The 15,775-nt window shown below is 39.8% G+C and overlaps 1 protein-coding gene across 1 annotated transcript in view; it reads right to left on the minus strand.

The window, feature by feature from the left end:
- rftn2 (raftlin family member 2) overlaps positions 1 to 15,455 on the minus strand; it is a 27,878-nt gene extending 12,423 nt beyond the window's left edge. The window contains exons 1-2 of the mRNA XM_086265479.1: positions 14,844 to 15,455; positions 592 to 772 (exon numbers count right to left, since the gene is read on the minus strand). Of these exons, the coding sequence (XP_086121605.1) occupies positions 592 to 772; positions 14,844 to 14,982 (320 nt within the window). The 5' untranslated portion in view covers positions 14,983 to 15,455. The remainder of the gene's footprint in view (positions 1 to 591; positions 773 to 14,843) is intronic.
- Positions 15,456 to 15,775: the final 320 nt, after the last annotated feature.

Genomic DNA, 15,775 nt, shown 5'->3' on the forward strand with positions numbered 1-15,775 from the left:
GTTTGGCTTCCTTGGTGGCTGTTTTATGTTTCTCGGTTTCATGTTTAGTTTCTTTGTAGTTTTTTTCCGAATGGTAGTCATGTTTAGTCTTGGAGGTTTTATTTCTCTTTGTAGTCAAGTCATGTTTATTCTGTTTGCGGTTGTTTCAGCTGTGTATGGTGATTCTGGGTCCCTTTGCGACTGTTGTGTGGGTATTGTGGTTTTGACCTTCCTGGCAGTGGGTTTTATATCTCTTTGTGGTGGTTTTGTCGCCCCCTTGGGTCCCTCAGCAGAGCCCAGTAGGCTTGAGAGATCAGACATACTCCATCCTCACTGGCTGCTGAGAGATCCCTGTTGTCAGGTGAATTTTAGCCAACAGAAACTGAACAGTAGTCAAACCAAAACACCGTCTCCTCTCTCTGCTAGCACGCAAGTCAGACCTCCTATCAGCAATCTGCATTAAATATGCAGCTGACTTCATTTATCTTTCATATACCTACTAGACAACATCATGGCAAAAGCTTTCTTTGACCATGACATACAAGAAAAAAAAAATCAATAATAGGCCAGTTTTAAGATAAATTTGATGACGTTGGACTAGGACTGGCGTACCTGGGTCTAGGACGGGCCAGGATGGCGCGGTAGAGCAGGCTGAAGGGAAGCGAGCGAGTCCGACCCACAGACAGGATGATGGGGTGAAGTGCAGCCAAGAGGTAGCCTTGGGTGTAGTATGGCTGTAGGGCCTGAGGCAACTCAGACAGCGAGGACACATACTGGACTGTCGGACGGCTACCTGCACACACAGACATCATCTGCTCAGTTTTCAAACCTGCGCTCAGAGTTGAATGACACATCCGAAGACTTTGACACACAAACCATTTATTGATTATTCATAAATCAATCCAACTTTTATGACGTCTGAAAATGACATGTGACCACCGGCTCCATCAATCACCTTCCATGATCTACCATCAAATAAACACCTTTCCCCTTACGACTCTAAAGCCTTAAGGGGAAGAGATCCTTTCTGTTTTCATTTTATCCATTTGTGAGCCATCAGAGGTGTGAAGTGAGCAGAGAGAGCTGGAGAGTTTGTGAATGGCGGAGTCTTGTGCCATTTTTCCTAAAGTCCTGGCTGGAAATCCATGCGGCTATCACCATACTTCCTGTGTCCACAAAGAGCAACTGTTCAGAGGGGTTTGGCTACACGCCGTTTGTGCGCGCGCGCACACACACACACACACACACACACACACACACACACACACACACACACACACACACACACACACACACACAATGCATTCCAAGACTTTAAAGAACAATTTGTACATTTTGGACAAAGGATGATTAAAAACAAGGAAAGAAAAAGGACACAAATGATAAAGAGCAAGAGCCTTCAGAGCCTTACTCCTGTTTATACAGTCACATTGTGGAGATTCATTGTTTGTTCTGACAAAACTTCCACTAATTGAGCTTGACTGAGGGTTAGGGCATGTCAGCATCAACACAGCTTTGTGTGTTCTTCTCATTATTCTGTGTACAACTCATGTTGTGGGTGGGTACTGATGTTTAGGTAGAAAATTAATGTGGTTACAGTCTCCTGATGTCAACTCATCTTGTGTGTAACAGTATTACTAATCTTGCGAGATACAAGTTTACACAAACAATGTGGGGAATTCCCGTCTCCCTTACTGGGACAAACTCTGGATAAGACTTAAATTTAGGGAACAGAGTGAAAGACTGTACAGCAGCCTGTGAAGCGATGAAAACAAGACTGTGTGTGTGTGTGTGTGTAAAAGATGGCAAAAAAAGCATTCACCCCACATTCTCGTGAACAAACACCCAAGAGACCTGGGAGACCAGCATGCAGCTGACATCACTGCAGCCTCTGAATGAGCTGTCTGGCTGGCTCCCTTCATGAGAATGAAGACCACCAGAACCTCAATAAAACCAGTAAACACCAGGGTCGGGCGACTGCTGCAACAGTTTACAGGCATTCCTGTGGGCTTAAACCCCGCTTTCAATGCTTGAGGTGAATTTAAATTTAACACATGTTGCAGCTGCTGGAAAACAGTGATGCAGCTCTAAAGAGAACTTGTGCACAGGACAGCAGTCATGAAATGAAGTGAATCCAAGTACCTCAACACAGAGAAACTCCCATAAAAAGTGGTAGTTTTCCTGGAATTTATGAACTTTTTTTTTTTTTTTTTGGAAAAACTTTTTGAACTTTAAAATATAAAAAAAAAAAGAAAGAAAAAAATCAGACGTACATGATAAAAGTTAAATATCGCTGTTGTAGCGAGTAAATCCTATATTTTGATGCTACTGGTTGCTACTTGTTTGTTAGTAGGCGTTGCTTTTACGTGCACTCAGTCACAGTTCACCGTGCCAAATCTTTGTTTTCATTTATATTCACGATATTTATATTCAGTCATTTATTTCTAGGGGTGGGTTTTGATAATTGATTTATCAATTAAAATCGATTCTGGCTTGGATAACGTGATATTGATTCATTAAAATCCTGAATCGATTTTTTAATATAAATTTATTTTGCCCGAAACGCCAGAATCTCAGGTTAAACCTCACAACAGTTCAACAACCAGCAAACAGCTAAAACAGTAAATGAGAGCAGAAACACGGATTCTGCACAAAGACGTAAACACAAAGCGTGGACCCGCCGATGGATCAGAATCAGTGAGATGTCGCCTTTCTCTCACCCGATGGCACGACACGGTCGGGGCTGAATGCCGACAGCTCGCTGATTCTGATCTGTCGGCAGGTCCGCGCTTTGTGTTTACGCCCTTTTTGCGCTGATTCTAAAGCTGTTAGTTTGATCTCTCTCCAAACAATATTGACCGAACCAGCAGCAAAAGAAGATCCAAACTACGCTTCACATAAACATCGTCATGGATTCCCTCCGACTTTTGCTGTTTTGCTTCCACCACACTTCATGCACAGCTCTCTCTCTCTCTGTACTTCAAGAACAGTTTCCCGTCTAAAAATCTGTTTTCTACATTATTCGCTTGCTTGTTACGCACAAGTCTACCGTTGTTTACAGCGCTGTCGGCCACTGTTTTTTTTTTTCCTTTTTCTTACTTCTGAAAAGAAAACCTAATTTCTGCGTTCAACAGGCTTCTGAACAAATGTCAACTTTTTAAAATTATGCAAAATGCAAAACGCTCAGCTGTGTCTCTAATAAAACAGCTGTAACGTCAGAGGTAATGTTCATATGTTGATTAATGGTTTTCTTTCGTTTTTGATGTACTGCAGAATATTTTTATAAAATCCCAGGCCAGGAAAATCACCTTCATGTTTTTCTGTGTTTTATCTTCAGTTACTTTGACACAAAGGCCTCTGCTGTGACGCTCACACCTTTGATAAAGTCTTGCGAGTGTCAGCTTCCTTTTTATAGATAGAAAAATATGTTAATGTACTGATCTGAATTATAATATTTCTGACTGTCTGAGGCAAAATTCTCCAGATTTAAATCAAATTGAATCGAATCTAATCGAATTGAATCGTGGATCGAATCGATTCGGGACCTTGTGATCGGAATCGAATTGATTCTAGAAATCAGTGACGATACCCAGCCCTATTTATTTCCTTTGCAATGCCCGTTTATCTTTCCATTTAAACAAAGACAATATTTAACCAGACTGAGCACAGCAGAAAACCGTTTGCCCCGTCTCATCAGCAAGACCTGAACAGAATTAACCTTGACCCTACATAACCTCATACCTGCCTGTCATAACAAGTGCATAAAATGAAATACAACCCCCTAGTGGTGATAAAGATAGGGGCACAAGAAAAATGACTCCTACACCAGTTATCTTCCTATACTACTGTTTTTATTAGCTCGTGGTTTGTTTGTTTTTTTAGACAAATATGAAATTGTAGCAGCTTTTGTTAATGCTTTTATTTAAAGGTAGCAATTTATCTTCGGTTCTTTAGGCTAATGTAGCAGCTAATGTTCAAAGGATTAGGCTAGTATATCAGCTAAAATTAACTTGTTTTACATGCTGTTAAATTGTTTAGGCTAACATAGCAGCTAATGTTATCTTGTTTAACATAATGTAGTACTTTATATTAGTGCCTTTATTTTAAGCTAGGAATGTGTCTTGTTTAAGCTAATTTTAGCTTGTTTAGGATCATGTCACATCTTATGTTAGCTTGTGTAGCGGAACATAGTGGTTTACATAGTTTGTTTAGGCTAATGACGCAGCTACTGTATCATGAAATGAGGCCTGTGATATAGAGTGGCCACATCAGAAAAACAGACCACCACAACTGGAGTTCAGTGCTCCCAGGACGTCTGTGTTAGCATCCAAATACACCTCTAAACAAGGCTTTTGTGACAGCCTTTTGCTCGTCTCCTCCCCCGTTTCAATCCTCACACCCCCTCCCATTCTGCTGCCACTTGGCCCATGGACCCGCACACTGAGGCCTCTGTTCAGTGGGGTATGGGAGAAAAAGGAGGAGGTGGTGGAGGGGATGAAGAAGGGAAGCTTAGAAAGGACGTGGTAAAAATGTAGAAGCCGTTCAAGAGGAGTTGAATAACAGGAGGGCACACAGAGGGGTGACAGAGCTGAGAGAAAGGGAGGTAAAGCCAAAGGGAGATGGAGGGGGGAGCGGGTTACAAGACGGATTTCACAAACCCATGTGTGAAGGTGTGAAAAAGGGAAAGCTGCCTAGCAACGAGGAGCAAATAAATGAAGAGCGACATCCACACTACGAACCTCAACACGTCTGTTTTTTCAAGTCCTTGTATCGTTTGTAGTCGAGGAATGAAAACGATCAGCAGGGAGAAAATCTAAGGTTCTGGAATTACAGAGCCAAAGCAAGTTACACTTTCTGCATTAATTTTAGAGAAATCTATAATACTGTAAAAGCAACAAATTAAGGTCACTTGAAGACTGTGTGCGTGTGATGGGGATTAACAAAGAGTTTGTTCCTTTATTAAAATGCCCATTTAATGGTATGCAACAATTCAACAAAATCAGCTGCCTCTGCGGTGAGTCGTCCACCCCGTGGATGAAGTTTCTTTCTCAGACCGTTGTCTGATGTCCATGTCAGTGGGGAGTCTGTCTGACTGAGACACTCCCAGAGGAGACAGTGAATGACACCGAGGACCACCACATTAATGCTTTTGGCACATAAATACCACACAGGGAGAACAGGGACTAGTATGTTTTGAACTTTATTCTTATGTGAAGTTATTGTCCTCTATTAAACAGGGTTGGAGGGAATAAAAAAGACCCAGCATAGCATCACAATATGGCAAATAGGGATACCAAAATACTTAAAATACTCTGGGGCACTACAAACGAGAGGGTCACCTCATGCTCAGGGCTCATCATGAGCTGAGCCCAGCCAACACTGGGCACACTTAGCTGACAAAACTACCTCATGACTTCACACAAGTGAAGAAAGGAGAGCAACCTTTAGGTTAACTGCAGTCGCTCAGAGAGATTGTTGAAGGTTTGGACTTGGATAATAGTTTAACATGAATTTCTTTGTAGACAGACGACTGCTGTGTGATTTTTAATGATTTATCACAGTTAATTGATGTATTTCCAAAAACAGATTGCATGTTAACTTGACCCCATCCAGTTGCAGACTGATAGCAGACTGACTCCAAGTTATGGCAGGTTTTAGTAACAATGTTGGTGTGATTGATTGATCTCACTTTGAACCCCCCAAAAAAAAGAAATAGAAAAAAAAAAGAAAAAGAAATGTCATAACTTATTATTGAATAAAACTGATACTGACAGTTTAACTTTCAGGACATTATTAACCTTTTTTTTTTTTAAAGATGATAAATTGCACGTGTTATTGAAAGATACTAAAAATCACAACAATATCATATTGTGAGCAAAGTATTGTCAAATGGTATCTTGGCTTGTCTGGTGATTCCCTCTTTTAAATGGATCGTAGATAGAGTCATTATACTTAACGTATCTTTTTTTTTTTTTTTTTTTTTAATACCAGCGTAGTCTCACAATTAATCTGTGTAGAAATGTCGGCCCCAAAAAAGGATGCTATTACAAAACAGTAATAGTAAAACACACATGCACAGAAGTCTCTATCGCTACATGTTTATTAATTAATTATTAACGCAAACAATATTAATTGACACATTTTAGTTTTCAAAGCCACTATCAGCTCATCTGCTTCAAATACGAATGCTGCTGGTGAGGAACAGTAACTGATCAGCAGGATCAAGAGGTGAATGCAAACCTCTAAGCTGTGATTATGGTACAAACAGTGTGTGTGTGTGTGTGTGTGTGTGTGTGTGTGTGTGTGCAGTCTCCTGCAGCAGACCTCATACCAGAAAAAAAGCGATCCAGGGCGTGTCTGAAATCAGTGGGTGCTGCACAAGTCCTGACATGATCACTGTTTGCCTAAAATCAGATCTGGATAAAAATGAGGAAAAGCCAAAACAGCTTGAATGAGCTCTTTAGTTGTTAACTCGCTTCATCAATTATAGGAAACAAATACCTCCAAACTGCTGAGCATTTGATGTCAGCTTCCTACACCATGTAATGTCTCCCGCTGGAGAGACCAGTCCACTGCTTCAAACACATCATGTAATAAAATGAGGCCCACAGATGGTTTCCTGTCATCATCTCCAGCTTTTTGAGTCAGGGGCAGATCTGAATACTAGAAAAGCAGCTTTCTGTTTCTCAGTTGACCAGTAAGCATGACTGCTGACTGTTGGCTGTTAACGTGCTCAATGCTAATGTTAGCTTTCCTAACATCAACCCCCCCCCCCCCCAAACAAACAAAAACAAAAAACACCAACAACACATGTACTTTCAATATGTATCATTTCAGATTATTCATGTCATTCATGGTTACATTTTTAGGTCTGCATTACCTTTCAGTGTCCTTGAAATCTCCTTCAAATTTAATACCTAAAACACAAACTTTAATCTGAAAGGATCTGTCGTGGACCTTTAAATACTAGGATTAGACTGAGATTACAGACAACTGCGCTACCCTCTGGAGATAATAAATAGACCTGGCAGGCAGAAACAGTAAACGCCTCATCACAACTGGGACAGTCATCTAAGGCTGAGGTCAGTCAAACCACTTCACAACCCAATCCTCTCTCAGAGGAAGGCGATTGAAATCACCGTCAGTCATGAATAAACATCACTCCAACCATCCTCCAGTTTATTGATGTGGTCCTCACGTCACCTTACATCACCATCTACTCCCTGATTTCCCTCAGTCCTGTTCAGTTGTTGCACAAAGCTAGTCCATGAGCAGGGAAATACAGGACAAGGCTATTCTTCTGTCAACACTGCTTCTAGCCTGTACAGGAGTAACTCACTTGTTACAAGAACAAACAGGAGTTTGAAGGAGCATGCTACACAGGAACCTATAAAGCTACCTGGCATTTTTATATGAGACAAACAAACATAAGAAAACAAACTGCGCGGAAAACTGCTTCAAAAAGCGAAGGTAACACCAGCAATCTGTTGGGACGTTTACCGTGTAGCTGATATGAGCCCATTTAAGTCCACTATTACAACAGGCTACATCATCCATCACTTTATGTGACAGGCTGAGTTAAGCTTAATGACGCTCTGTTTCTGGAAGACTAATAATTTTCTCTTCATTCAGGAAGTCGTAAACAAGCTCTCAGGTCTTAAGAATATGTTGATTTTTTTAAAATAAAGAGCTATATATAATTTTTGTAATTATTATTATTTTTAATTATTATTATTTTTCTGTGCACCTTCTTGATTCGCAGAATCTCTACAGCTGAGGTAAACAGTGCAAAGGAAAGATGACCCATGGACAAAGTGTAAACACATGCCTAAACAAAGAGGAATCATTTAGAGATGATTTAGCCATCATTTAAAACGTTTTTAGAAAGTTTCATTTACAGATGGAAATTCTGCATTTTAGTGTGAAAGCTACCAAAAACAGACGGGAGATGCTGCAAGTTTGTTGGCATAACATGATCAGGATGCTCAGCGCTGTCCGGATGTAAGATGCACTGTGAGCAGTTTGCTATGAAAAGATCAATAACTACAAAGACTCAGCTCGACATGCTTTCTTTCCCCTACAGAAACAGAATATGCATACCATATATGAGATATATATATATATATATATCCCTCCGCTAGTGATAACCTCAGGAAGCATTAGCCATTAGGCACTTTGATGTACTGCCTCGGGCTCCAGGCCCCAAGTCCAGTCTCCTCTCAAAGTGGAATCAGGCCAAGCTGACTGGGAGCACTGGGAGATACATGATGGGTGTGTGAGTGTGTGATCGCCACTACGTGTCCCAGAAATGCTTCACTGCTTCAAGGAGAGGTGATGATGTCCTTGAACAAGGGGTAGAATTTCATTTATTTATTTAACACACACCAATTAGTTAAACTGCAGGAATGTCTTAAAGACATAAAGACCTGGATGGCCGCTAACTTTCTGCTTCTTAATTCAGATAAAACTGAGGTTATTGTACTCGGCCCTGAAAATCTTAGAAATATGGTATCTAAGCAGATTCTTAATCTGGATGGCATTACCTTGGCCTCCAGTAACGCTGTGAGGAAACTTGGAGTCATTTTTGACCAGGACATGTCCTTCAACGCACATATTAAACAAATATGTAAGACTGCTTTCTTCCATTTGCGCAACATCTCTAAAATTAGAAATATCCTGTCTCAGAGTGACGCTGAAAAACTAGTTCATGCATTTATTACGTCCAGGCTGGACTACTGTAATTCATTATTATCAGGATGTCCAAAAAACCCACTGAAAAGCCTTCAACTAATCCAAAATGCTGCAGCAAGAGTGCTGACAGGGACTAGAAAGAGAGAGCATATTTCTCCTGTTTTGGCTTCCCTTCATTGGCTTCCTGTTAAGTCCAGAATTGAATTCAAAATCCTGCTCCTCACATACAAGGTCTTAAATAATCAGGCCCCATCTTATCTTAATGACCTTGTAGTACCATATCACCCTATTAGAGCACTTCGCTCTCACACTGCAGGCTTACTTGTTGTTCCTAGAGTATTTAAAAGTAGAATGGGAGGGAGAGCCTTCAGTTTTCAGGCCCCTCTTCTGTGGAACCAGCTTCCAGTTTGGATTCGGGAGACAGACACTATCTCTACTTTTAAGATCAGGCTTAAAACTTTCCTTTTTGCTAAAGCATATAGTTAGGGCTGGACCAGGTGACCCTGAATCCTCCCTTAGTTATGCTGCAATAGACGTAGGCTGCCGGGGGATTCCCATGATGCATTGAGTTTTTCCTTTCCAGTCAAATTTCTCACTCACTATGTATTAATAGACCTCTCTGCATTGAATCATATCTGTTATTAACCTCTGTCTCTCGTCCACAGCATGTCTTTTATCCTGTCTTCCTTCTCTCACCCCAACCGGTCGCAGCAGATGGCCCCGCCCCTCCCTGAGCCTGGTTCTGCCGGAGGTTTCTTCCTGTTAAAAGGGAGTTTTTCCTTCCCACTGTCGCCAAAGTGCTTGCTCATAGGGGGTCATATGATTGTTGGGTTTTTCTCTGTATCTATGAAGCTCCTTGAGGCGACTTTTGTTGTGATTTGGCGCTATATAAATTAAATTGAATTGAATTTATGAAATCCAGTTGTGATCCTACTTAAAAAAATAATAATCTAAAGATTTTCATACATATTTAGTGGATTTTGTTTCCCTCAAAAAGGCCCTCTGAGCCAAGGACAGGACCCTTTAACAATGAGGTCTTGTTTTCCCAGCACAGGCACCACACTCACCCTCTCTGCTCTGTTCAGTGAGAAAGTAGTGAGGCTGAGCTAACAACAACGAGCAAAGCTCTTAAACCCAAAATGTGACATTTGGGTTGTTCAGAGTACTGTTGAGTCAGTTCAGTTTTACTTATATAGCACCAGTTCAGGACAACAGCTGTGTCAAGGTGATTTTACATAGTAAGGACCCAACTACCCGCCTCCACCATACAGCTTTGTAATGTGTCACTTCCTGTTTGCCAGTGAGACACCAATGTCCAGTGTAACTCATCCTTATTCAGGATGAGCCAAATTACTGACAAACTAATTAAATGAATAAACAGTATTCTGGGCAAAATGAGAAATGTTACATTTAAATATTTTTATAACTGGATGAGAGCCGACTTGCTCACTGCCCCACAATCTCACTAGTGCACTTCACTGTGGGATGTTTCCTATGTTTGCATATTACATTTCCCAACATTTGGCATAATACTGGACAAACAACACAATTTTTAGAGGTACTAACAAAAATCTACCTAAATATTAAACAAACATAAAGATACCCAGCGATTCAACTGCTTACCTCTGTATATTGTGTATTTTATTTTATATATATGCACACACACACACACACACACACACACACGTATATATATACACATATTTGGTATACATATTCAGTAAAGCGCATACATTCTTATATTTGTACATATATTTATCCTCATAATTCTCAGATTCTTATTGTATTTTGCACACCTCTGTTGCTTGTGAAGCTTGCACACAAGAATTTCACTCACATGTGCTGTCCCAGTGTACCAGCACATGTGATGTGACAATAGAAGTGATTTGATTTGATGTGTTTCATAAATAAATATGCACAGGCATACAGTTCAACCTGACCTCTGGTGGCTGTAAGACATCTGCAGGCCAGGTGCTCATCAGGAATGTTAGTCATGCTCTCAAACATTAAACCTACATAAAATCTGTCCTTAAAAACAATCCAACTGAAATCTGATCACCAGCCAGTAAATGTGGTGCACATTTGGTGGCACAGATTGGCTTTTTGAGGATCATTTTCGTGGCTCATTTGGCAAGAAAAAATCCAACTGACTAAACCACTACAGACCCCCCACACCCCCCCCCCCCTTTTTTTTTTAATACACAAAATCATAAAATGGGGAGATTAACAGTCTGTACTAGACCTTCACAGACTGGAATCATTCCAGTTTATCTTTAGCTGTGCCAATTATGGAGCTTCACACTCAGCAAGAGATATTTGCACATTTCAAGTGAGATTCCATGACACGGATCCAAGAATACAGGAAGCCTGAACATTAATGTGCTATTCTCACACTTAACTCACAAAAGAAAAGAAGCCCCCTTCAGACAAACAGTCATAAACATGCAGCGCTTCTGAGCCTCGTGTCGAGGTTTGATAGAGATATAAGTGACCGAGATTTACAGGATAACTTCAGATTGTTTATTAATACTCTTATTGTCATTTAAGCCCACTAGCCCTGGTGTGATCCATCACTTTGCTGCTGAGCACAAATTAATTTTGTGTTACAGAAATGAATCCACTGTGAAGCAAGGACTCCTCACAAAGCTCATTATTGTTGTAACTCGTGTGAACCAGAGTTTGTCTAAAGTAGATCTATGACTCACACACACTCTGTCTAAAATACTGTATTTATAAGTGTGTCTGAGGGCAAAACCCATGACTGCCCGCTCATGACTGGCTCAGAGAACCAGAAGATTTAAAATAATTTTCCACAGTGGGTCATGAACCCACTGCTGGTGGGTCATACACAGAGCTGTCAACAAGAAAAATTCCCATGGCAACATTAAAGATTCCACAGAACATATAGAACAATCCAACGAACCTGTTACTTTTATTCACCCATATGTTATGTAGTATCTAAAGTATACTAATAAAGTTAATCACCATCTGAACTACTTTTTAGAACCGTTCCTTAAATACAAGTACCAATAACATGCTACGAAAACACCTCACTACAAGTCAGACTGTGTATTATTAGTAAAGTGCAGTTAACCCTTTAAAGCCGGTCAGAGCGGACACGCTCCATTTTGCGTAACTATTTTTAAATCCCGGTAGTACTGCAGCCACGTAAGCTAGCGCAATAATTTTTTTTGCATATGAAACCGGAGGAGTTGTACTTACATCTTATGCCATCAGCTTGTCCTAGGTCACAGTTTCCTTCCACATATAGCTTTGCAAAAACTGCATAAAAATCACTTGCAGCAACAAAAACATAATATTCCAGAAACACGCTTTGCCGATCCGATCAGCTGTTTGTAACACTTCCTACGTCCATCAGCGTGAACTATCGCATGTCCGCCATTACCTGCCCGAAACCGGAAGTGATGTCATTTTGCGGAAATGTACGGTAGTTTTTTTTTTACCATCGGGGCCTCATGAGCCTATACTTGTGTTTTTAAGAGTTATGTTTGACTTTATGACTTTCTGTGTCGTTTCTGGGATGCTTAGGACTCATATTGCACTGCTGGAAATAGTTTATTTTGATGCATATGCTGTTATTTTGCAAATTTGCAGTATAATATTTATTTTCGTTTTTCCTGCAGTATATGAAAATTGGTATATTTCAAAAATAAAACTATGAAGACACTTAAAATAAATTTCCTGTGGTGGGAAACTAGTTTGTACAACTTTTTTGTATTTACAGTTTTGAGGGATAAGCCTCTTAAATTTCTCTAACTAGAAATATATGTTAAAAAAACAAAAACGATTTTAAATTTTTTTGTAGTTTATTGCACTTTTTTGCAATTTATGTGATTACTATGCACTTAATGCATGCATATTATTAAAATTCGGGCTATAATGGTTGTATTGATGTATAGCAACTTGAAATGATCCCAAAAATGGCTCCACAGCATGTAAAAATATAATATAAGCTCTGGCAGACTTGGTTCTATGGTAGGTCTTAAAGGGTTAAAGTAAAAGTAATGATTCTGATGAACAAATGTTCAATCAGTGTTATACGGATCAATATTACTGCTGCAGATGTTTAAGGCTGTGTTCAGATATTATGGTTAACTGTCACTATCTAAGGCAGGAGTTAAAATCTTAATGAAACATTAAGGTGGCATATTAGCAAAAAACAAAACAAAAAAAATCCTATACTTAGCCACTAATTTTATAATACATTTCACCAAAACTACTACTGTTACTACTACTACAAAAATAACAAAGATTATAATAGTAACTATAATAGTGCAGAGAAATCTGCAGCTTTATCAGTCAATAATGACAGCTCAGACAATGGTAGCTTCTACTGCTACCTTCTTGCAGACAGCACAACAGGAGCACTTTGCTCCCCTGACCTCCTCTAACTTTGGCCGCAGTACTTCCCCCCCAATTCATCATTGTGCTGGCCTGACGTTAACGTGCTCAGCTCCCATTCAGAACTTAATCACCATTTCCTTCCAAATAGGTCACAGTGAAAACAGCCAGTCGGGAGACCAGATGAAGGGATTAGCCTTGAAAAACAGCAACCTTCGCATATGTTCAAATGAAACTCCACATCAGAGCAGGTGGTGTTGTTTACTCTGGAAGGATGCTGCATTTAACTGCATAAGAAGGTACGTCAATCTGTGTGTCCGTGTGTTTGCTGAGGTAACAAGTGACTAGCAAAGGCAGGGAGGAGGGCACAAAAACAAAAAACCTTTGGTGACCTATTTCATGATAGGCTAGGCAAACAGCCCTGTTACCAGGAGAAACCAAGAGTTAGATGCTAACTCATTACATGTATGCTAAACACTTGAAAGTAAACTAACAGGTCATTTCCTTTTTTTCTAAAACAGTGATCTGGACATCAGATGCTTCCTGTCTGGCTGTAAGGTGCTTTTATTACACTTTTCCCCGGGGAATAACAAACTACAGTATCATAACGTTTGCTATTTATGGTTATTTTAGGGCCAAATAAACAAGAGGAATGCTTGAATTAGAAAAAGGAACACTTTCAGGCTTTTGTTAAGAGGAAACGGGAAAGAACCTGAACTATTTGTTCAGCTGAAGGGTCCATTAAAATTAGCAACAATGGTTTACTTTGAGGCCAGTGTAAGAGGTACCAGAAGCAAACTAGAGATGCAACTGCAACTGAATTAGGTGCACTTGTCTTATCTAAGCAACAGCCCCAAAAATATGCACTTTATACATTTATAAAACAGAGGAGAATACAAAAAACAGCCAAATGTTTAGTCCTTTTAATTTGAAAAACTGACAACAAGCCTACAGCTACAACAGCTGACCAAAAATGTTCAATCAACATTTTGAATAATCAAATCACTGCCTCAGAACATCTCACAGCATACTTGATTGTAAGGCTGGGAGATTAGCTAAAAATTAACCTCTTCAGATCCTCTAACCGATATAATCTGCCCGTGTTGATTGCTGTTATTGGTTTTAAATTCTGTTAATACTTCCCCATTGTATCTTGTCACATGACTCTGCCCTGTCCAGCCTGTGACATGGTGACAGGAGGAAAAGTCAATCACCGAGCAGACACTAATACTACTACTACTACTAATAATAATAATAATAATAATGATAATAATAATAATAATAAAAAACAATAATAATACAATGATATTTTTGTTTGTTTTTAAGTTGCTTCATTTGTTCTGAGCATCAGGTTAAGAATCCACCAAAACTGTTGCCATCCATTTGCTGTCAATCAATTGATTAATCAACTAATCGTTTTAACTTTGAAGCACTTGGAAAATGTTAAAAGTTAAATGTAAAATTTTTCTCATGAATCATTTGCTGTATAAAACAGTAAACATGTTCCAATATCAGTATAAACAATAAGATTACGCAAATAGATTTCTGATAAGACAAAGAAAACCTGCTATGTGCTCATGAATATGATGTTGCAACACAAAAAGCGACGGACTATCAGAAACTGTTAGTGGGTCATTTTCTGTCAGTCCGTTTATCTTTGCTGTAGTTTGTATTCAGAGTGTGAAGCAACAGAGGATGAATATCATCGTTATAAGAAATATGTGCAGCTCTAAAACACTGATGGGACATCTTCAAACAAGACATTTTCTGTCAGCTAATCGATTGATGGATTAAATATGCCACACGCCTACCTTCCAAGCTGAAGTCTAGCAGTACATACTCGTACACGGTGTCTGTTTTGGTCTCCACCTGCGGTCTCTTCAAGGTGGAGTAGATTTTCCCGGGGCTGCTATCCTCCGGGTCTTCTAGTTTTCGCAAGCCGCAGCCCATGGCCTCCAAGGCGGGGACTGGCGTTACTGTGGTGGGAGCACCGGAGGAGACTCAGCCTGTCTTTAGCTCGCAACTTCAACTGGACCGCCCCATCCCGCCTCGGTCCACGCTGTTGATTCCTTGGAATTTATTTTGAATTTCCACTGAAAAATAGCAGGAAAGGCTTTTGCTCGGTGGTTTTAAGAAAAGAAGTGAAAAAAGCCCGAGAGATGACTTCGTAAAGCGGCTAATGCTTAAAGAGTACGCCGCTGAAGTGGCTGCACGTCAGGAGCGTGAAGAGGAGGAGCGCGAACCTTGGAGAAAAGTTTCCCTCTACAAACAAGTTAGCAAAAAGGCACCAAGAACACAACTTCCGCTAAGATTTCAAAATAAAATAAGAAAAACAGGAAACGGCTCATTTCAATTACATTTGAATGCACGCTGGGGTTTGAGGATTCTACAAACACTACTGCTTTGCTTTATTAAGTGGTTCACTTTCATACCGTCGCCATTTTTGGTGAATAAAAAAAACAATAAAATATTTAAATTATAAAAAGTATCAATATAAAAGCTGCCATAAAAACTTATACTTGTTGCTCATGTGTCGTCTGAGATCATAACATTAGTAAATATCAAAACTTAAAAGCACAAGGAAATGCAAAATATTACTATTATATGCTATACTATTATAAGAAAACTAAATGAACCAATTACTTCTCAGAACCAAACAGAACAAAAACCTAGACCCAAGCACCCAAGAACCGACGACCATGACTAAAAGGGTATGTTTCCTGCTTTCTTGTGTTTTCTGTTT

Source organism: Aulonocara sp. 'chitande type north' Nkhata Bay, linkage group LG16, assembly GCF_057382095.1.
Source record: "Aulonocara sp. 'chitande type north' Nkhata Bay isolate Kocher_YH1m ecotype deep benthic linkage group LG16, A_spYH_male_GT1.1, whole genome shotgun sequence".
NCBI lineage: Eukaryota > Metazoa > Chordata > Actinopteri > Cichliformes > Cichlidae > Aulonocara > Aulonocara sp. 'chitande type north' Nkhata Bay.